This window comes from Panulirus ornatus, chromosome 42, assembly GCF_036320965.1.
Source record: "Panulirus ornatus isolate Po-2019 chromosome 42, ASM3632096v1, whole genome shotgun sequence".
NCBI lineage: Eukaryota > Metazoa > Arthropoda > Malacostraca > Decapoda > Palinuridae > Panulirus > Panulirus ornatus.
In genome coordinates this window covers 14,277,538-14,302,190 of record NC_092265.1, presented here as the reverse complement: position 1 = coordinate 14,302,190, position 24,653 = coordinate 14,277,538, and the positions used below count along the sequence as shown (strand labels likewise).

The following is a 24,653-nucleotide window of genomic DNA, read 5'->3' as shown; positions in this document are numbered from 1 at the left end:
GGGTGAGGCACTAAAGGCTTTGAAGCAGCATAGGAGTTCACTAGTCATGGAGAATCTATTGCCATAGCTATCCCCTGAGGGAGTTCCAGGAGGGTACAGGTATCAGAGACATATATAGATAGATCAACATAATTGAAATATAGTATAATGAAAGACTTTGACACTTTATAATGTAAAATATATTTAAACTTCCTCTAGCCAACATATATGAAATAAATATGAAGCAAATAATCATGAAATATGAGTTCAAAAAAGGAGGGAACAAGGAAAACAGGGACACCAAATTGGAGATGGAAGGATCGAGTGAAAAAGATTTTCAGCAATCGGGGTCTGCAAATGCACGTGGTTGAAAGGCTCGCAAGCAACTGGATGAAATGGAATAATTTGTTATAAAGGGGTCAACATGCTGTCAAAGGACTGAACTAAGGCACGTGAAGTGTCTGGGGGTAAACCATGGAAATGTTTGTGCAGCCTGGTTCAGCGTAGGGAGCTGTGGTTTTGATGCATAACACATGACAGCTAGAGAATGAATGTGAGCAGATGCGGCCTTTCTTTGTCTGTTTCTGGCACTACCTCGCTAATAAGGGAATGAGCATAAATTGCAGGTTCAGGTTGCTTTTAAGGCAAAAAACCTATTCTTTCAGATTTGAAATACAACATACTAAAAGGCACCTTTCCTTAAATAGGTAATGGGAAATATGTCATAATGCTTGGAAAGGAGACTTGTGTAAGGAAGTACCAGGAGAGATTAAGCGTAAAAAGGTAAAGGTGAGAGCAACTGACATAAGGGGAGTGGGGGAGGAATGGGATGCAATTAGGGAAGCAGTGATGGCTTGCGCAAAATATGCATGTGGCATGAGAAAGGTGGGAGGTAGGCAGATTAGAAAGGGTAGTGAGTGGTGGAATGAAGAAGTAAGGTTGTTAGTGAAAAAGAGAGAGGCATTTAGATGATTCTTTCAGAGAAGTAGTGCAAATGACTGGGGAATGTATAAAAGAAAGCTGCAAGAGGTCAAAAAGGTGCAAGAGGTGAAAAAAAGGGCAAATGTGAGTTGGGGTGAGAAAGCACCATCAAATTTTAAGCAGACTAAAGGATGTTTTGGAAGGAGGTAAATAACTTTCTTAGGACAAGAGAACAAATGGTAACATCAGAGAAGGAGGCAAATGTGGAGGTAATAACAAGTAGTGATGAAGCGAGAAGGAGACAGAGTGAGTATTTTGAAGGTTTGTTGAATGTGTTTGATGATAGAGTGGCAGATATAGGGTGTTTGGGTTGGAATGGTGTGTGAAATGATAGGGTTAGGGAGAATGGTTTCTCTCTTTCCCATTCTGATGCTGTGTACATGGCTTTACCCTCTCAATCAATATCCTCCCATATAATTTCCCAGGAACACTCAACAAACTTATGCCTTTATAATTTGAACATTCACCTTTATCCCCTTTGCCTTTGTACAATGGCACTATGCATGCATTCCACCAATCCTCAGGCACTTCACCATGATCCATACATACACTGAATATCCTTACCAGCCAATCAATAACACAGTCACCCCCTTTTTTAATAAATTCTACTGCAATACCATCCAAAGCCACTGCCTTGCCTGCTTTCATCTTCCGCAAAGCTTTTACTACCTCTTCTCTATTTACCAAATCATTCTCCCAGACCCTCTCACTTTGCACACCACCTCGACCAAAACACCCTATATCTGCCACTCTATCATCAAACACATTCAACAAACCTTCAAAATACCCACTCTATCTCCTTCTTACATCACCACTACATGTTATCACCTTCCCATTAGCCCCCTTCACTGAAGTTCCCATTTGTTCCCTTGTCTTATGCACTTTATTTACCTCCTTCCAAAACATCTTTTTATTCTCCCTAAAATTTGATGATACTCTCTCACCCCAACTCTCATTTGCCCTCGTTTTTGCCTCTTGCACCTTTCTCTTGACCTCCTGCCTCTTTCTTTTGTACATCTCCCAGTCATTTGCATTATTTCCCTTAAAAATTGTCCAAATGCCTCTCTCTTCTCTTTCACTAATAATCTTACTTCTTCATCCCACCACTCATTACCCTTTCTAATCTGCCCACCTCCCATGCTTCTCATGCCACAAGCATCTTTTGCGCAAGCCATCACTGCTTCCCTAAATACATCCCATTCCTCCCCCACTCCCCTTACCTCCTTTGTTCTCATCTTTTTCCATTCTGTACTCAGTCTCTCCTGGTACTTCCTCACACAAGTCTCCTTCCCAAGCTCACTTACTCTCACCACTTTCTTCACCCCAACATTCTCTCTTCTTTTCTGAAAACCTCTACAAATCTTTACCTTCACCTCCACAAGATAATGATCAGACATCCCTCCAGTTGCACCTCTCAGCACATTAACATCCAAAAGTCTCTCTTTCACATGCCTATCAATTAACACGTAATCCAATAACGCTCTCTGACCATCTCTCCTACTTACGTACGTATACTTATGTATATCTCTCTCTTTAAACTAGGTATTCCCAATCACCAGTCCTTTTTCAGCACATAAATCTACAAGCTCTTCACCATTTCCATTTACAACAATGAACACCTCATGTACACCAATTATTCCCTCAACTGCCACATTACTCACCTTGCATTCAAATCACCCATCACTATTACCCGGTCTTGTGCATCAAAACTACTAACACACTCACTCAGCTGCTCTCAAAACACTTGCCTCTCATGATCTTTCTTCTCATGCCCATGTACATATGCACCAATAATCACCCATCTCTCTCCATTCACTTTCAGTTTTACCCATATCAATCTGGAGTTTATTTTCTCACACTCTATCACATACTTCCACCACTCTTGTTTCAAGAGTAGTGCTACTCCTTCCCTTGCTCTTGTCCTCTCACTAACCCCTGACTTTACTCCTAAGACATTCCCAAACCACTCCTCCCCTTTACCCTTGAGCTTCGTTTCATTCAGAGCCAAAACATCCAGGTTCCTTTCCTCAAACATACTACCCACCTCTCCTTTTTTCTCATTTCGGTTACATCCACACACATTTAGACACCCCAATCTGAGCCTTCCAGGAGGATGAGCACTCCCTACGTGACTCCTTCTTCTGTTTCCCCTTTTAGAAAGTTGAAATACAAGGAGGGGAGGGTTTCCAGCCCCCCCGCTCCCATCCCCATTGGTCGCCTTCTACGACATGTGAGGAATGCATGGAAAGTATTCTTTCTTCCCTACACCAGGTATTCTTAAGCCTAAAAATTTTTAGTTTCAAAACTGAAAATTGTAGGAGCATTAGGTAGAAACAATACGTAGAAGTAGGACGGACCATTAGGCAGGAGCATTAGGTAGCAGCAGTCAGTAGCAACATTAAGTAGAAGCCAGTGCAAACACTGTGCTAGAGTTGCTTCTGCCAATGGCCTGTTAAGGGTGAGGCACTAAAGGCTTTGAAGCAGCATAGGAGTTCACTAGTCATGGAGAATCTATTGCCATAGCTATCCCCTGAGGGAGTTCCAGGAGGGTACAGGTATCAGAGACATATGTAGATAGATCAACATAATTGAAATATAGTATAATGAAAGACTTTGACACTTTATAATGTAAAATATATTTAAACTTCCTCTAGCCAACATATATGAAATAAATATGAAGCAAATAATCATGAAATATGAGTTCAAAAAAGGAGGGAACAAGGAAAACAGGGACACCAAATTGGAGATGGAAGGATCGAGTGAAAAAGATTTTCAGCAATCGGGGTCTGCAAATGCACGTGGTTGAAAGGCTCGCAAGCAACTGGATGAAATGGAATAATTTGTTATAAAGGGGTCAACATGCTGTCAAAGGACTGAACTAAGGCACGTGAAGTGTCTGGGGGTAAACCATGGAAATGTTTGTGCAGCCTGGTTCAGCGTAGGGAGCTGTGGTTTTGATGCATAACACATGACAGCTAGAGAATGAATGTGAGCAGATGCGGCCTTTCTTTGTCTGTTTCTGGCACTACCTCGCTAATAAGGGAATGAGCATAAATTGCAGGTTCAGGTTGCTTTTAAGGCAAAAAACCTATTCTTTCAGATTTGAAATACAACATACTAAAAGGCACCTTTCCTTAAATAGGTAATGGGAAATATGTCATAATGCTTGGAAAGGAGACTTGTGTAAGGAAGTACCAGGAGAGATTAAGCGTAAAAAGGTAAAGGTGAGAGCAACTGACATAAGGGGAGTGGGGGAGGAATGGGATGCAATTAGGGAAGCAGTGATGGCTTGCGCAAAATATGCATGTGGCATGAGAAAGGTGGGAGGTAGGCAGATTAGAAAGGGTAGTGAGTGGTGGAATGAAGAAGTAAGGTTGTTAGTGAAAAAGAGAGAGGCATTTAGATGATTCTTTCAGAGAAGTAGTGCAAATGACTGGGGAATGTATAAAAGAAAGCTGCAAGAGGTCAAAAAGGTGCAAGAGGTGAAAAAAAAGGGCAAATGTGAGTTGGGGTGAGAAAGCACCATCAAATTTTAAGCAGACTAAAGGATGTTTTGGAAGGAGGTAAATAACTTTCTTAGGACAAGAGAACAAATGGTAACATCAGAGAAGGAGGCAAATGTGGAGGTAATAACAAGTAGTGATGAAGCGAGAAGGAGACAGAGTGAGTATTTTGAAGGTTTGTTGAATGTGTTTGATGATAGAGTGGCAGATATAGGGTGTTTGGGTTGGAATGGTGTGTGAAATGATAGGGTTAGGGAGAATGGTTTCTCTCTTTCCCATTCTGATGCTGTGTACATGGCTTTACCCTCTCAATCAATATCCTCCCATATAATTTCCCAGGAACACTCAACAAACTTATGCCTTTATAATTTGAACATTCACCTTTATCCCCTTTGCCTTTGTACAATGGCACTATGCATGCATTCCACCAATCCTCAGGCACTTCACCATGATCCATACATACACTGAATATCCTTACCAGCCAATCAATAACACAGTCACCCCCTTTTTTAATAAATTCTACTGCAATACCATCCAAAGCCACCGCCTTGCCAGCTTTCATCTTCTGCAAAGCTTTCACTACCTCTTCTCGGTTTACTAAACCATTCTCCCTGACCTCTCTCACTTCGCACACCACCTAGACCAAAACAACCTATATCTGCCACTCTATCATCAAACACGTTCAACAAATCTTCAAAATACTCTTCCATCTCCCTCTCACTTCGTCACTGCTTGTAATTACCTCCCCATTTGCCCCATTCACCAATGCTTCCATTTGTTCTCTTTGTCTTATGCACTTTATTTATCTCCCTCCAAAACGTCTCATTACTCTCCCTAAAATTTAATGATACTCTCTCACCCCAACTCTCATTTGCACTTTTTTCACCTCTTGCACCTTTCTTTTGACCTCGTGCTTCTTTCTTTAATACATCTCCCAGTCATTTGCACTACTTACCTGCAAGAATCATCCAAATGCCTCTCTCTTCCCTTTCACTAACAACCTTACTTCATCCCACCACTCACTATCCTTTCTAATCTGATCACCTGTCACCTCTCTCATGCCACATGCGTCTTTTGCGCAAGCCATCACTGCTTCCCTAAATACATCCCATTCCTCACCCACTCCCCTCACATCATTTACACTCATCTTTTGCCATTCTACATTTAATTTCTCCTAGTACTTCCTCAAACCAGGCTCCTTTCCAAGTTCTCTTGCTCTCACCACTCTCTTACCCCCAACATTCTCTCTTCTTTTTTGAAAACCTCTACAAATCTTCACCTTTGCCTCCACAAGATAGTGTTCAGACATCCCTCCAGTTGCCCCTCTCACCATAATAATATCCAAAGTCTCTCTTCTACATGCCTATCAATTAACCCATAATCCAATAATACCCTTTGAACACCTTTCCTACTCACATATGTATACTCTTTTTAAATCATGTATTCCCAATCACCAGTTCTTTTTCAGCACATAAATCCACAAGCTCCTCATCATCTCCATTTACAAAACTGAACACCCCATATACACCAATTATACCTTCAACTGCCACATTACTCACCTTCACATTCAAATCACCCATCACAATAACCCGGTCTTGTGCATCAAAGCTGCTAACACACTCACTCATACACATGTACATATTCATACTTGCTACCTTCATCCATTCCCGTCGCCACACTGCCACACATGAAATGGCGCCCCCCTCCCCCTGCGCACGTGAGGTAGTGCTAGGAAAAGACAACAAAGGCCATATTCGTTCACACTCAGTCTCAAGATGTCAGTAATGCACAGAAACCATGGCTCCCTTTCCACATCCAGGCCCCACAAAACTTTCCATGGTTTACCCAGATGCTTCACATGCCCTAGTTCAATCCAGTGACAGCACGTTGACCCCAGTATACCACATCATTCCAATTCACTCTATTCCTTGCACGCCTTTCACCCTCCTGTATGTTCAGGCCCCGATCGCTCAAAATCTTTTTCTCTCCGTCCTTCCGCCTCCAATTTTATCTCCCACTTCTCGTTCCCTCCACCTCTGACACATATATCCTCTTTGTCAGCCTTTCCTCACTCATTCTCTCCATGTGACCAAAACATTTTAATACAACCTCTTTTGCTCTCTCAACCACACTCTTTATATTACCATACATCTCTCTTACCCTTTCATTATTTACTCCATCAAACCATCTCACACCACATAATGTCCTCAAACATTTCATTTCCAACACATCCACCCTCCTCCGCACAACCCTATCTATAGCTCATGCCTTGCAACCATGTAACATTGTTGGAACCACCATTCCTTCAAACATATCCATTTTTGCTCTCCGAAATATTGTTCTCGTCTTCAACACATTCTTCGACACTTCCCAGAACCTTCGCCCCCTCCCCAATCCTGTGACTCACTTCCGCTTCCATGGTTCCATCTCCTGCTAAATCCACTCCCAGATATCTAGAACACTTCACTTCCTCCAGTTTTTCTCCATTCAAGCTTACCTTCCAATTTACTTGTCCCTCAACTCTACTGAACCTAATAATCTTGCTCTTATTCACATTTACTCTCAGCTTTCTTTCTTCACACACTTTACCAAAATCAGTCACCAGCTTTTGTAGTTTCTCACTTGAATCAGCCACCATCGCTGTATCATCAGTGAACAACAACTGACTCACTTCCCAAGCCTTCTCATCCACAACAGACTGCATACTTGCCCCTCTCTCCAAAACTCTTACATTCACCTCCCTAACAACCCCATCCATAAACAAATTAAACAACCATGGAGACATCAAACACCTCTGCTGTCTCCTGCATTAATGAGGAAGCACATGGAAACAGGTGAAAGAATGGCCCAACCCACACACATACACACGTTCTATACATAAACATCCACACACCGACATATACATACCTATAGATTTCAACATATACATACATACACACACACAGACATATACATATACACACATGTACATATTCATACTTGCTACCTTCATCCATTCCTGTCACCACCCCACAACACTGGAATAGCCCCCATCCATCCTACCCCAGCCCCCACCCACAAGAGGTAGCGCTGGGAAAAGACAACAAAGGCCACATTTGTTCACATTCAGTCTCTAGCTGTCATGAGTAATTATCAAAACCACAGCTCCCTTTCCACATCCAGGCCCCACAAAACTTTCCATGGTTTACCTCAGACAATTCACATGCCCTGGTTCAATCCGTTGACAGCACATCGTCTCCAGTATACCACATTGTTCCAATTCACTCTATTACTTGCACGCCTTTCACCCTCCTGCATGTTCAGGCCCCGACTGCTCAAAATCTGTTACACTCCATCCTTCCACTTCCAATTTCGTCTACCACTTCTCGTTCCCTTCACCTCTGACACATACATCCTCTTTGTCAATCTTTCCTCACTCATTCTCTCCATGTGACCAAACCATTTCAATACACTCTTTGTATTACCACACATCTCTCTTATCCTTTCATTACTTACTCAATCAAACCACCTCAAACATTTCATTTCCAGCACATCCACCCTCCTCCACGCAACCCTATCTATAACCCATGCCTCGCAACCATGTAACATTGCTGGAACCACTATTCCTTCAAACATACTCATTTTTGCCCTCCGAAATAATGTTCTCGCCTTCTACACATTCTTCAACACTTCCAGAAGCTTTGCCCCCCTCCCCACCCTGTGACTCACTTCCACTTCCATGGTTCCATCCACTGCCAAATCCACTCCCAGATATCTAAAACACTTCACTTCCGCCAGCTTTTCTCCATTCAAACTTACCTCCCAATTAACTTGTCCCTCAACCCTACTGAACCTAACAACCTTGCTCTTATTCACATGTACTTTCAACTTTCTTCTTTCACACACTACCAAACTCAGTCACCAACTTCTGCAGTTCCTCACCTGAATCACCTACCAGCGCTGTATCATCAGCAAACAACAACTGACTCACTTCCCAAGCTCTCTCACCCACAACAGACTGCATACTTGCCCCTCTCTCGAAAACTCTTGCATTCACCTCCCTCACATCCATAAACAAATTAAACAGCTATGGAGACGGCATGCACCCCTGCCGCAAACCAACATTCACTGAGAACCAATCACTTTCCTCTCTTCCTACTCGTGCACATGGCTTACAGCCTTGATTAAAACTTTTCACTGCTTCTAGCAACTTACCTCCAACACCATATACTCTTAAGACCTTCCACAAAGCATCTCTATCAACCCTATCATATGCCTTCTCCAGATCCATAAATGCTACATACAAAACCATCTGTTTTTCTCAGTATTTCTCATATACATTCTTCAAAGCAAACACCTGATCCACACATCCTCTATCATTTCTGAAACACACAAAAAAGGCCACATTCGTTCACAATCAGTCTCTAACTGTCATGTGTAAAGTACTGAAACCACAGCACCCTTTCCACATCCAGGCCCCACAGAAATTTCCATGGTTTACCCTAGATGCTTCACATGCCCTGGTTTAATCCATTTTTTTTCTTTCTTTTCTTCTCTAACTCAATTCTTATCCATAGGTTCTTTCCTAACTCATAAACTAATGACAATTTGCATACAAAAAATAATGATAGAAATGGGTGGGAGAAATAAAAGTGTCAATCTACAAACACTTAGATGTGGGTAAACTGTATTCATTACATGTAACTTATACTCAAGGAATGATATGATAGCTTGTATTTTTCATAAATTTTTTCGACACAATTCTCATCAGGTTCTTATCTAATGCATGAATTAAATCTCAGAGGTATTTGCAGAAAAAAACTAACATATACAAAATGATACAACTACTCTGGTTCATCATATACTTTTCTTGACAGATGTTTATGATCGTATCCACTTCATACAATTATCCACATATCGGGGGTTGACTGGTCCCAAACTTTTCAGTTAACAAACACTCTACCTGCAGTCATCTTACCTGGTGGGAAGTCTTCAACAGTAGACAAGCGACGAACTACTTCATGGGCACGTGCAGAATGACCTGGCTGAAGAGGATGAGTCGGAGATCTTCCATTAGGGGACTTTGGGGATTTGGAGCCCTTAGTGTTGCTGATGCTACAAGTGACTCCTGTGAAAGATCATCAGGAATATAGCTATGACCGAAATGATTAATATCTCAGGATTTATTCAAAAGTGGATCTATTTTCAACTGTTATGAGAGGAACAAGTGAACAAAATGTCAAAACAATGATCTACTATCCATATTGCTAGTTGTACATATTCCTTAAAATGATAACTATATTGATCCTGCGCTCATTAAGAAAAAGGCTTATTAAGAAGAGACGAAGCTAGGACGCCATTTGGTAACGATGTATATCAACTGACTTATATTCCTCTCGTGTCTCCCCTGATGATGTGATTATTACATGAAAGTGCACTTGGGAACTTATCATGTTTCATTTTCCCCGTGGACTCATAGGAATATCTTGATCACGCTCAAAATTGTGATCCTTTCCAACATGTATATGTATGTATATGTTGATATGTATATGTATGTATATGTGCATATATGGATGTTTATGTCTATATATGTGTACATGAGTGCATGAGCCATTCTTTGCTTGTTTCCTGGCGCTACCTCGCTGAAGTAGAAAACAGTGACTATGTATAATAAAAAGATATTTATTTATCTATATATTTATTTATCATACTTTGTCGCTGTCTCACACGTTAGCAAGATAGCGCAATGAAACAGACAAAAGAATGGCCCAACCCACCCACATACACATGCATATACAAACACGTACACATATGCACATATACATACATATACATTTCAACGTATACATATATATACACATACACATACACATATATACACATGTACATAATTCATACTTGCTGCCTTCATTCATTCCCGTCGCCACCCCCACACACATGAAATGACAACCTCCTCCCCCCACATGCGTGTGAGGAAGTGCTAGGAAAAGACAACAAAGGCCACATTCATTCACACTCCGTCTCTAGCTGTCATGTATAATGCACTGAAACCACAGCTCCGTTTCCACATCCAGGCCCCATAAAACTTTCCATGGTTTACCCCAAATGCTTCACATGCCCTGGTTCAATCCACTGACAGCACATCGACACCGGTATACCACATCGTTCCAATCCACTCAATTCCTTGCACGCCTTTCACCCTCCTGCATGTTCAGGCCCTGATCACTCAAAATCTTTTTCACTCCATCCTTCCACCTCCAATTTGGTCTCCCACTTCTCATTCCCTCCACCTCTGACACATATATCCTCTTTGTCAATCTTTCCTTACTCATTCTCTCCATGTGACCAAACCATTTCAAAACACCCTCTTCTGCTCTCTCAACCACACTCTTTTTATTACCACACATTTCTCTTACCCTTTCATTACTTACTCGATCAAACCACCTTACACCTCATATTGTCCACAAACATCTCATTTCCAACATATCCACCCTCCTCCACACAATTCTATCTATAGCCCACACCTATAAGTATATAATTTATTACACTAGATTGCCATTTCCCACATCAGTGAGGTAGTGCCAGGAAACAAAGAATGGTCCATCCACTCATATACACATATATTTACATAAGCATCCATACAAGTACATCTTCCTTTCATACTATTGGCCATTTCCCGCATTAGCAAGGTAGCATTAAGAACAGAGGACTGGGCCTTTGAGGGAATATCTTCACCTGGCCTCCTTCTCTGTTCCTTCTTTTGGAAAATCAAAAAAAACAAGAGGGGAGGATTTCCAGCCACCTGCTCCCTCCTCTTTTAGTCGCCTTCTATGACACGCAGGAAATACGTGGGAAGTATTCTTTCTCTCCTATCCCCAGGTATACATACATATACCTACCAACATACACACATATACATACATATACACAGAAATATACATATACACTGAAATATACATATAAATACATGTACATACTCATACTTACCTTGCCTGCATCCATTCCTGGTGCTACCCCACCCAACAGGAAATAGCATCACTACTGCCTGCTTCAGCAAGGGAGTGCGGGGAAAACAAAAAGGCCACATTCATTGACACTAAGTCTCTAGCTGTCATGTGCAATACACCAAAACCACAGCACCCTATCCACAACCAGGCTCCACACATCTTTCCATGGTTTATTCCAGGCGTGAATATAATTTCAAAGATAAAACCTAGATGAGTGTTTTGAGCTGTTATGTTTCATGCATACAGTACAGTTAAGCAAAATAAATCTGAAAAAGAAAATGCTATATACAATCCAAGAAAAATTACATCAGCTCTAAATGAAAATTCAAAAATCACAATGTTAAAATCAGCAAGTTCTAGAATCAGTCTCCAGGCTGTAAAGATAACTATTCAGTTCTAAGTATTCTACAAGTTACCTTGGGTATTGTAATTCTTCATATCACTGTCACTGTCTGCACTGCTGGTATTACTGTTGTTTGTATTAACTGCTGACTCATCAGCTGGTACCTGAACATACTCTACACTCCACATCTGAAAACATAATCTACTTTCAGTATTCAATTTCCAATAAACTACACATGCATGTAGATTAAATAATGCAATCCCATGACCTCATATATGTACTTTTTGCAGCTTCAAGATTGCATTTACCACAGAAGCAAGGGAAGAAGGGCTCCTTTGGGGATGGAAAGTCCTCGGTTGTGCTGAACTCCTTTCTGTTCCCCAATGATAATGCAGCCTTGATGGAGGTGACTTATTGTTTGTAAGGTTAAAACTTATAGGCAAAGTCCAGACCCACCTACTTGTGCATATGATACTCAGCTCCATTTCACATGATTTCTACAGCTAACTAAGAGTTGCAGGAGCCAAAAAAGGGATCCTGGGGTAATATATAACAACTGAAGTTGAACCCATATGAGAAAATGAGTTAGGTCCATGGACCCTCAAGGACTCCCTAAGAAGAGCTGATATTTTCACTGACACTTCACTAACGTACTTCCAGAAACACAGAAGTATTATGTAAATTACTTGACTCTACCAGTTATGGATGAAATGTTAAGATACCTGTTTATCCTACTAAGTAATCAGTTAACCTACCTTTCACAAAAAGCAGCTGGGCACAGATTTTTTAACCCTTTGATATAAAAAAAATATTCTCTATCCTAGAAATGAGGAAATTTACGATTAATGGAAAGGGCGGTTGTCATTAAACTATCAAAGATCGCCGATAGAATATAGAAAGCAAATTTAGGAATAGGTTTTGCTCAAGCTCATCTGAATAATCACGAGCATTCTGCAATATAGCCATGCAGGACATTCCCTTTAAGGCTCAGTCCTGTTCTTAATGCTACCTCACTACTGCGGGAAATAGTAAATGTGTATGTATGAATGTTTATTTTTTCTTATATCATTATTCTATTTGATCAATGTTTCCTGTGTCAACGGGGTAGCTCCAGGAAGCAGACAAATGGCCCATCCACTCATATATATACACACACACACACTATATATATATATATATATATATATATATATATATATATATATATATATATATATATTTATATATCTTTTTTTTTTTCATACTATTCGCTATTTCCCGCGATAGCGAGGTAGCGTTAAGAACAGAAATATCCTCACCTGGCCCTCTTCTCTGTTCCTTCTTTTGGAAAATTAAAAATTTTTTTTTTTTTTTTTTTTTTTTTTTTTTTGTCGCTGTCTCCCGCGTTTGCGAGGTAGCGCAAGGAAACAGACGAAAGAAATGGCCCAACCCCCCCATACACATGTATATACATACGTCCACACACGCAAATATACAAACCTACACAGCTTTCCATGGTTTACCCCAGACGCTTCACATGCCTTGATTCACTCCACTGACAGCACGTCAACCCCGGTATACCACATCGCTCCAATTCACTCTATTCCTTGCCCTCCTTTCACCCTCCTGCATGTTCAGGCCCCGATCACACAAAATCTTTTTCACTCATCTTTCCACCTCCAATTTGGTCTCCCTCTTCTCCTCGTTCCCTCCACCTCCGACACACACACATATATATATATATATATATATATATATATATATATATATATATATATATATATATATATAGGGGAGAAAGAATACTTCCCACGTATTCCCTGCGTGTCGTAGAAGGCGACTAAAAGGGAAGGGAGCGGTAGGCTGGAAATCTTTTTTTTTTATTTTCCAAAGGAAGGAACAGAGAAGGGGGCCAGGTGAGGATGTTTCCTCAGAGGCCCAGTCCTCTGTTCTTAACGCTACCTCGCTGAAGCGGGAAATGGCGAATAGTATGAAAGAAAGAAAAAAGAAATATATATATATATATATATATATATATATATATATATATATATATATATATATATATATATATATATATACCCACACACTTAACATATACATGCATGTGCATTTGAACATACACACACGTGGTGTGAAGTGGTTTGATCAAGTAAGTAATGTATGGGTAAGAGAGTTGTGTGGAAATAAATATAGTTGAGAGAACAGAAGAGGGTGTGTTGAAATGGTTTCGTCATATGGAGACTCTGAGTGGGGAGAGTTCGACAAGGAGGATATGTGTGTCAGAAGTGGAGGGAACAAGGAGAAGTGGGAGACCAAATTGGACGTGGAAGGATGGAGTGAAAAAGATTGAGTGACTGGGGCCTTAACATACAGGAGGGTGAGAGGCATGCAAGGAATGGAGTGAATTGGAATGACGTAGTGTACCGGGGTCAAGGTGTTGTCAATGGCCTGAACTAGGGCATGTGAAATGTTGGATAAACCATGGAAGGGTGTGTGGGGCCTGGAGCTTTGGTTTTGGTGCATTACACATGACACCTAGGGACTAAATGTGAATGAAAGTGGCCTTTTTCTGTCTGTTTTTCCTGTTTCTATCTTGCTCACTTAAGGGGTAGTGATGCTGTTTCATGTGGGGCGGGATGGTGTCAGGAATGGATGAGGGCAAGCAAGTATGAATATGTAAGTTTATATATGTATGTTATGTATGTGTACGGGCATATACGTATGTATGTATGTATGTATGTATGTATATATATATTTCTTTTTTTTTTCATACTATTCGCTATTTCCTGCAATAGCGAGGTAGCGTTAAGAACAGAGGACTGGGCCTTTGAGGGAATATCCTCACCTGGCCCTCTTCTCTGTTCCTTCTTTAGGAAAATAAAAAAAAAAAAAAAAAAAAAAAACGAGAGGGGAGGATTTCCAGCCCCCCGCTCCCTTCCCTTTTAGTCGCCTTCTATGACACGCTGGGAATACGTGGGAAGTATTCTTTCTCCCCTATCCCCATATATATATATATATATATAATATATATATATATATATATATATATATATATATAATGGCCCAACCCACCCCCATACACATGTATATACATACGTCCACACACGCAAATATACATACCTACACAGCTTTCCATGGTTTACCCCAGACGCTTCACATGCCCTGATTCAATCCACTGACAGCACGTCAACCCCGGTATACCACATCGATCCAATTCACTCTATTCCTTGCCCTCCTTTCACCCTCCTGCATGTCCAGGCCCCGATCACACAAAATCTTTTTCTCTCCATCTTTCCACCTCCAATTTGGTCTCCCACTTCTCATTCCCTCCACCTCTGACACATATATCCTCTTTGTCAATCTTTCCCTCACTCATTCTCTCCATGTGCCCAAACCATTTCAAAACACCCTCTTCTGCTCTCTCAGCCACGCTCTTTTTATTTCCACACATCTCTCTTACCCTTACGTTACTTACTCGATCAAACCACTTACACCTCTATTGCCACAAAAAAACATCTCCTTTTCTTTCCAACATATCCACCCTCCTCCACACAATTCTATCTATAGCCCACACCTATAAGTAATAATTTATTACCACTAGATAAGCCATTTCCACATCATGAGGTAGTGGCCCAGGAAAACAAAGAATGGTCCATCCACTCATATATATACACACACACACACTATATATATATATATAATATATATATATATATCTTTTTTTTTTCATACTATTCGCTATTTCCCGCGATAGCGAGGTAGCGTTAAGAACAGAGGACTGGGCCTTTGAGGGAATATCTTCACCTGGCCTCCTTCTCTGTTCCTTCTTTAGGAAAATAAAAAAAAAAAAAAACGAGAGGGGAGGATTTCCAGCCACCTCTCCCTCCTCTTTTAGTCGCCTTCTATGACACGCTGGGAAATACGTGGGAAGTATTCTTTCTCTCCTATTTCCCCAGAGTTTAGTATACATTCATTATTACCTACCAATTACACACATTATACATACATTATACCGAAATATACTATACACAGAAATATACATATAAACCACATGTACATACTCATACTTACCTTGCCTGCATCCATTCCTGGTGCTACCCCACCCAACAGGAAATAGCATCACTACTGCCTGCTTCAGCAAGGGAGTGCGGGGAAAACAAAAAGGCCACATTCGTTCACAATCAGTCTCTAACTGTCATGTGTAAAGTACTGAAACCACAGCACCCTTTCCACATCCAGGCCCCACAAAACTTTCCATGGTTTATTCCAGGCGTGAATATAATTTCAAAGATAAAACCTAGATGAGTGTTTTGAGCTGTTATGTTTCATGCATACAGTACAGTTAAGCAAAATAAATCTGAAAAAGAAAAATGCTATATACAATCCAAGAAAAATTACATCAGCTCTAAATGAAAATTCAAAAATCACAATGTTAAAATCAGCAAGTTCTAGAATCAGTCTCCAGGCTGTAAAGATAACTATTCAGTTCTAAGTATTCTACAAGTTACCTTGGGTATTGTAATTCTTCATATCACTGTCACTGTCTGCACTGCTGGTATTACTGTTTGTTTGGATTAACTGCTGACTCATCAGCTGTACTCTGAACATACTCTACACTCCACATTCTGAAAACATAATCTACTTTCAGTATTCAATTTCCAATAAACTACACATGCATGTAGATTAAATAATGCAATCCATGACCTCATATATGTACTTTTTGCAGCTTCAAGATTGCATTTACCACAGAAGCAAGGAAGAAGGGCTCCTTTGGGGATGGAAAGTCCTCGGTTGTGCTGAACTCCTTTCTGTTCCCAATGATAATGCAGCCTTGATGGAGGTGACTTATTGTTTGTAAGGTTAAAACTTATAGGCAAAGTCCAGACCCACCTACTTGTGCATATGATTACTCAGCTCCATTTCACATGATTTCTACAGCTAACTAAGAGTTGCAGGAGCCAAAAAAAAGGGATCCTGGGGTAATATAAACAACTGAAGTTGAACCCATATGAGAAAATGAGTTAGGTCCTGGGACCTCAAAGGGATCCCTTAAGGAGAGCTGATATTTTCACTGACACTTCACTAACGTACTTCAGAAACACAGAAGTATTATGTAAATTACTTGACTCTACCAGTTATGGATGATGTTAAGATACCTGTTTATCCTACTAAGTAATCAGTTAACCTACCTTTCACAAAAAGCAGCTGGGCACAGATTTTTTAACCCTTTGATATAAAAAAAATATTCTCTATCCTAGAAATGAGGAAATTTACGATTAATGGAAAGGGCGGTTGTATTAAACTATCAAAGTCGCGATAGAATATAGAAAGCAAATTTAGGAGTAGGGTTTTTGCTCAAGTCATCTGAATAATCACGAGCATTCTGCAATATAGCCATGCAGGACATTCCTGTTTTTAATTGCTACCTCATACTGCAGGAATTGAGAAATTGTGTATGTATGAATGTTATTTTTCTTATATCATTATTTTATTAGATCATGTTTCCTGCTGTCAACGGGGTAGCTCAGGAAGCAGACAAATGGCCCATCCACTCATATATATACACACACACACACTATATATATATATATATATATTATATATATATATATTTATATATATATATATAATATAATTTATATATCTTTTTTTTTTTCATACTATTCGCTATTTCCCGCGATAGCGAGGTAGCGTTAAGAACAGAGGACTGGGCCTTTGAGGAAATATCCTCACCTGGCCCTCTTCTCTGTTCCTTCTTTTGGAAAATTAAAAAATATTTTTTTTTTTTTTTTTTTTTTTTTTTTTTTTTTTGTCGCTGTCTCCCGCGTTTTGCGAGGTAGCGCAAGGAAACAGACGAAAGAAATGGCCCAACCCCCCCCATACACATGTATATACATACGTCCACACACGCAAATATACAAACCTACACAGCTTTCCATGGTTTACCCCAGACGCTTCACATGCTTGATTCACTCCACTGACAGCACGTCAACCCCGGTATACACATCGATCCAATTCACTCTATTCCTTGCACGCCTTTCACCCTCCTGCATGTTCAGGCCCCGATCACACAAAATCTTTTTCACTCCATCCTTCCACCTCCAATTTGGTCTCCCTCTTCTCCTCGTTCCCTCCACCTCCGACACACACACATATATATATATATATATATATTATATATATATATATAATATATATATATATATATTATATAGGGAGAAAGAATACTTCCCACGTATTCCCTGCGTGTCGTAAGAAGGCGAATAAAAGGGAAGGTGAGGGGTGGGGGGCGTGTAGCTGGAAATCTTTTTTTTTTTATTTTCCAAAGGAAGGAACAGAGAAGGGGGCCAGGTTGAGGATGTTTCCTCAGAGGCCAGTCCTCTGTTCTTAACGCTACTCGCTGAAGCGGGAAATGGCGAATAGTATGAAAGAAAGAAAAAAGAAATATATATATATATATATATATATATAATATATATATAATATATATATATATATATATATATATATTTATATACAACAATTAACATTCATAATGCATGTGCATATGAACATTACACACAGTGGTTTCATGTTGTGAAAGTTGGTTTGATAAAGTATGTATATGTTAATGGGTTAGAGATTTGTGTGGAAATAAATATAGTTGAGAGAACAGAAGAGGGTGTGTTGAAATGGTTTTCGTCATATGGAGACTCTGAGTGGGGAGAGTTCGACAAGGAGGATATGTGTGTCAGGAAGTGGAGGGAACAAGGAGAAGAGGGAGACCAAATTGGAGTGGATGGATGGAGTGAAAAAGATTGAGTGACTGGGGCCTTAACATACAGAGGGTGAGAGGCATGCAACGGACTGGACTGTGTGAATTGGAATGACGTAGTGTACCGGGGTCAAGGTGTTGTCAATGGCCTGAACTAGGGCATGTGAAATGTTGGATAAACCATGGAAGGGTTTGTTTAATGTTCGTGTGGGGCCTGGAGCTTTGGTTTTGGTAGCATTAAACAGGACCACTGGGGGACTAAATGTGAATGAAAGTGGCCTTTTTCTGTCTGTTTTTCCTGTTTCTATCTTGCTCACTTAAGGGGTAGTGATGCTGTTTCATGTGGGGCGGGATGGTGTCAGAATGGATGAGGGCAAGCAAGTTATGATTTATGTTAGTTTATATATGTATGTAATGTATGTGTACGGCATATACGTATGTATGTATGTATGTATGTATGTATGTATATATATATTTCTTTTTTTTTTCATACTATTCGCTATTTCCTGCAATAGCGAGGTAGCGTTAAGAACAGAGGACTGGGCCTTTGAGGGAATATCCTCACCTGGCCCTCTTCTCTGTTCCTTCTTTAGGAAAATAAAAAAAAAAAAAAAAAAAAAAAAAAAACGAGAGGGGAGGATTTCCAGCCCCCCGCTCCCTTCCCTTTTAGTCGCCTTCTATGACACGCTGGGAAATACGTGGGAAGTATTCTTTCTCTCCTATCCCCAGGTATACATACATATACTACCAACATACACACATATACATACATATACACAGAATTATACAATACCCTGAAATATACAAATAAACACATGTACATACTCATACTTACCTTGCCTGCATCCATTCCTGGTGCTACCCCACCCAACAGGAAATAGCATCACTACTGCCTGCTTCAGCAAGGGAGTGCGGGGAAAACAAAAAGGCCACATTCGTTCACAATCAGTCTCTAACTGTCATGTGTAAAGTACTGAAACCACAGCACCCTATCCCACAACCAGGCTCCACACATCTTTCCAGTGTTTATTCCAGGCGTGAATATAATTTCAAAGATAAAACCTAGATGAGTGTTTTGAGCTGTTATGTTTCATGCATACAGTACAGTTAAGCAAAATAAATCTGAAAAAGAAAATGCTATATACAATCCAAGAAAAATTACATCAGCTCTAAATGAAAATTCAAAAATCACAATGTTAAAATCAGCAAGTTCTAGAATCAGTCTCCAGGCTGTAAAGATAACTATTCAGTTCTAAGTATTCTACAAGTTACCTTGGGTATTGTAATTCTTCATATCACTGTCACTGTCTGCACTGCTGGTATTACTGTTGTTTGTATTAACTGCTGACTCATCAGCTGGTACCTGAACATACTCTACACTCCACATCTGAAAACATAATCTACTTTCAGTATTCAATTTCCAATAAACTACACATGCATGTAGATTAAATAATGCAATCCCATGACCTCATATATGTACTTTTTGCAGCTTCAAGATTGCATTTACCACAGAAGCAAGGGAAGAAGGGCTCCTTTGGGGATGGAAAGTCCTCGGTTGTGCTGAACTCCTTTCTGTTCCCCAATGATAATGCAGCCTTGATGGAGGTGACTTATTGTTTGTAAGGTTAAAACTTATAGGCAAAGTCCAGACCCACCTACTTGTGCATATGATACTCAGCTCCATTTCACATGATTTCTACAGCTAACTAAGAGTTGCAGGAGCCAAAAAAGGGATCCTGGGGTAATATATAACAACTGAAGTTGAACCCATATGAGAAAATGAGTTAGGTCCATGGACCCTCAAGGACTCCCTAAGAAGAGCTGATATTTTCACTGACACTTCACTAACGTACTTCCAGAAACACAGAAGTATTATGTAAATTACTTGACTCTACCAGTTATGGATGAAATGTTAAGATACCTGTTTATCCTACTAAGTAATCAGTTAACCTACCTTTCACAAAAAGCAGCTGGGCACAGATTTTTTAACCCTTTGATATAAAAAAAATATTCTCTATCCTAGAAATGAGGAAATTTACGATTAATGGAAAGGGCGGTTGTCATTAAACTATCAAAGATCGCCGATAGAATATAGAAAGCAAATTTAGGAATAGGTTTTGCTCAAGCTCATCTGAATAATCACGAGCATTCTGCAATATAGCCATGCAGGACATTCCTGTTCTTAATGCTACCTCACTACTGCAGGAAATAGTAAATGTGTATGTATGAATGTTTATTTTTTCTTATATCATTATTTTATTTGATCAATGTTTCCTGTGTCAACGGGGTAGCTCCAGGAAGCAGACAAATGGCCCATCCACTCATATATATACACACACACACACTATATATATATATATATATATATATATATATATATATATATATATATATATATTTATATATCTTTTTTTTTTCATACTATTCGCTATTTCCCGCGATAGCGAGGTAGCGTTAAGAACAGAGACTGGGCCTTTGAGGAAATATCCTCACCTGGCCCTCTTCTCTGTTCCTTCTTTTGGAAAATTAAAAAATATTTTTTTTTTTTTTTTTTTTTTTTTTTTGTCGCTGTCTCCCGCGTTTGCGAGGTAGCGCAAGGAAACAGACGAAAGAAATGGCCCAACCCCCCCCATACACATGTATATACATACGTCCACACACGCAAATATACAAACCTACACAGCTTTCCATGGTTTACCCCAGACGCTTCACATGCCTTGATTCACTCCACTGACAGCACGTCAACCCCGGTATACCACATCGCTCCAATTCACTCTATTCCTTGCCCTCCTTTCACCCTCCTGCATGTTCAGGCCCCGATCACACAAAATCTTTTTCACTTCATCTTTCCACCTCCAATTTGGTCTCCCTCTTCTCCTCGTTCCCTCCACCTCCGACACACACACATATATATATATATATATATATATATATATATATATATATATATATATATATATATATATAGGGGAGAAAGAATACTTCCCACGTATTCCCTGCGTGTCGTAGAAGGCGACTAAAAGGGAAGGGAGCGGTAGGCTGGAAATCTTTTTTTTTTTATTTTCCAAAGGAAGGAACAGAGAAGGGGGCCAGGTGAGGATGTTTCCTCAGAGGCCCAGTCCTCTGTTCTTAACGCTACCTCGCTGAAGCGGGAAATGGCGAATAGTATGAAAGAAAGAAAAAAGAAATATATATATATATATATATATATATATATATATATATATATATATATATATATATATATATATATATACCCACACACTTAACATATACATGCATGTGCATTTGAACATACACACACGTGGTGTGAAGTGGTTTGATCAAGTAAGTAATGTATGGGTAAGAGAGTTGTGTGGAAATAAATATAGTTGAGAGAACAGAAGAGGGTGTGTTGAAATGGTTTCGTCATATGGAGACTCTGAGTGGGGAGAGTTCGACAAGGAGGATATGTGTGTCAGAAGTGGAGGGAACAAGGAGAAGTGGGAGACCAAATTGGACGTGGAAGGATGGAGTGAAAAAGATTGAGTGACTGGGGCCTTAACATACAGGAGGGTGAGAGGCATGCAAGGAATGGAGTGAATTGGAATGACGTAGTGTACCGGGGTCAAGGTGTTGTCAATGGCCTGAACTAGGGCATGTGAAATGTTGGATAAACCATGGAAGGGTGTGTGGGGCCTGGAGCTTTGGTTTTGGTGCATTACACATGACACCTAGGGACTAAATGTGAATGAAAGTGGCCTTTTTCTGTCTGTTTTTCCTGTTTCTATCTTGCTCACTTAAGGGGTAGTGATGCTGTTTCATGTGGGGCGGGATGGTGTCAGGAATGGATGAGGGCAAGCAAGTATGAATATGTAAGTTTATATATGTATGTTATGTATGTGTACGGGCATATACGTATGTATGTATGTATGTATGTATGTATATATATATTTCTTTTTTTTTTCATACTATTCGCTATTTCCTGCAATAGCGAGGTAGCGTTAAGAACAGAGGACTGGGCCTTTGAGGGAATATCCTCACCTGGCCCTCTTCTCTGTTCCTTCTTTAGGAAAATAAAAAAAAAAAAAAAAAAAAAAAAACGAGAGGGGAGGATTTCCAGCCCCCCGCTCCCTTCCCTTTTAGTCGCCTTCTATGACACGCTGGGCATACGTGGGAAGTATTCTTTCTCCCCTATCCCCATATATATATATATATATATATATATATATATATATATATATATATATATATATATAATGGCCCAACCCACCCCCATACACATGTATATACATACGTCCACACACGCAAATATACATACCTACACAGCTTTCCATGGTTTACCCCAGACGCTTCACATGCCCTGATTCAATCCACTGACAGCACGTCAACCCCGGTATACCACATCGATCCAATTCACTCTATTCCTTGCCCTCCTTTCACCCTCCTGCATGTCCAGGCCCCGATCACACAAAATCTTTTTCTCTCCATCTTTCCACCTCCAATTTGGTCTCCCACTTCTTCTCATTCCCTCCACCTCCGACACATATATTCTCTTGGTCAATCTTTCCTCACTCATTCTCTCCATGTGCCCAAACCATTTCAAAACACCCTCTTCTGCTCTCTCAGCCACGCTCTTTTTATTTCCACACATCTCTCTTACCCTTACGTTACTTACTCGATCAAACCACCTCACGCCACACATTGTCCTCAAACATCTCATTTCCAGCACATCCATCCTATATATATACATATATATATATATATATATATATATATATATATATATATATATATATATATATATATATATATACTTATGTATGGAAAGGATCACAATTTTGTGCGTGATCAAGATATTCCTTTGAGTCCAAGGGGAAAATGAAACACGATAAGTTCCCTTGATGATGTGATTATTACACGAAAGTGTGCTTGGGAACTTATCGTTTTTCATTTTCCCTGTGGACTCATAGGAATACTTATGTATATCTATCTTTTTAAATCAAGCATTCCCAATCACCATTCTTTTTTTCCAATTTACAACTCCACAAGCTCTTCACCATTTCCATTTATAACACCGAATAGCCCATGCACTGCAGTTACACCCTCAACTGGCACATTGTTAACCATTTCATTTAAGATACCCATCAGTAATACCTGGTCTCTTAAATCAAAACTGCTGACACACTCACTCAGCTGCTCCCAAAACACTTGCCTCTCATTATCGCTCTTCTTATGGCCAGGTGCATAAGCACCAGTAATCACCCATCTCTCACCATCCACTTTCATTTTAACCCACATCAATCTAGAATTTACTTCCATACATTCTATGGCACACTCCCACAATTCCTGCTTCAGGAGTAGAGCTACTCCTTGCTTAGCTCTTAACCTCTCGCCAACCCTTGACTTTACTCCAGTGACATTTCCAAACCATTCTTCCCCCGTACCCTTGAGCTTTGTTTCACTCAGAGCCAGATCATCCTGGTCTCTTGTCACAAACATATTACCTATCCTTTCTTCTCATTTTGGTTATATCCACACACAGTCTGAGCCTTCCAGGTTTATGAGCACTTCCTACCTGACTTCTGTGTCCTCTTTTAGAAATTGAAATACAAGAAAGGGAGGGTTTTTGACACCCCCCCCTCCTCCTCCTCCTGTCCCCTATAATCACCTTCTATGACACACAAGACATACATAATTAGAATTTTTTTTTTTTTCATTCTATTCGCCATTTCCCATGTTAGCGAGGTAGCGTTAAGAACAGAGGACTGGGCCTTGTTGAGGGAATATCCTCATCTGGCCCCCTTCTCTGTTCCCTCCTTTGGAAAATTAAAAAAAAACGAGAGGGGAGGATTTCCAGCCCCCCCGCTCCCTTCTCTTTTCTTCTCCTTCTACGACACAGGGAATATATATATATTTGAAGAATGTATGTGAGAAATACTTAGAAAAGCAAATGGATTTGTATGTAGCATTTATGGATCTGGAGAAGGCATATGATAGAGTTGATAGAGATGCTCTGTGGAAGGTATTAAGAATATATGGTGTGGGAGGCAAGTTGTTAGAAGCAGTGAAAAGTTTTTATCGAGGATGTAAGGCATGTGTACGTGTAGGAAGAAAGGAAAGTGATTGGTTCTCAGTGAATGTAG

The 24,653-nt window shown here is 40.0% G+C and overlaps 1 protein-coding gene across 4 annotated transcripts in view; it reads right to left on the bottom strand.

Moving 5' to 3' along the window:
• The window catches only part of bchs (WD repeat and FYVE domain containing 3 bchs), a 404,120-nt gene that overhangs the window by 32,540 nt on the left and 346,927 nt on the right, over positions 1–24,653 (bottom strand). For 2 of the 4 annotated variants that reach the window (XM_071686603.1, XM_071686604.1), the window contains one exon: positions 19,660–19,915. In XM_071686603.1, coding sequence (XP_071542704.1) covers positions 19,790–19,915 — 126 coding nt within the window. In that variant the 3' untranslated portion in view covers positions 19,660–19,789. Of the gene's footprint in view, positions 1–9,420; positions 9,571–19,659; positions 19,916–24,653 lie in introns of those variants that run through there. The other 2 variants (XM_071686608.1, XM_071686607.1) reach the window with 2 other exon arrangements.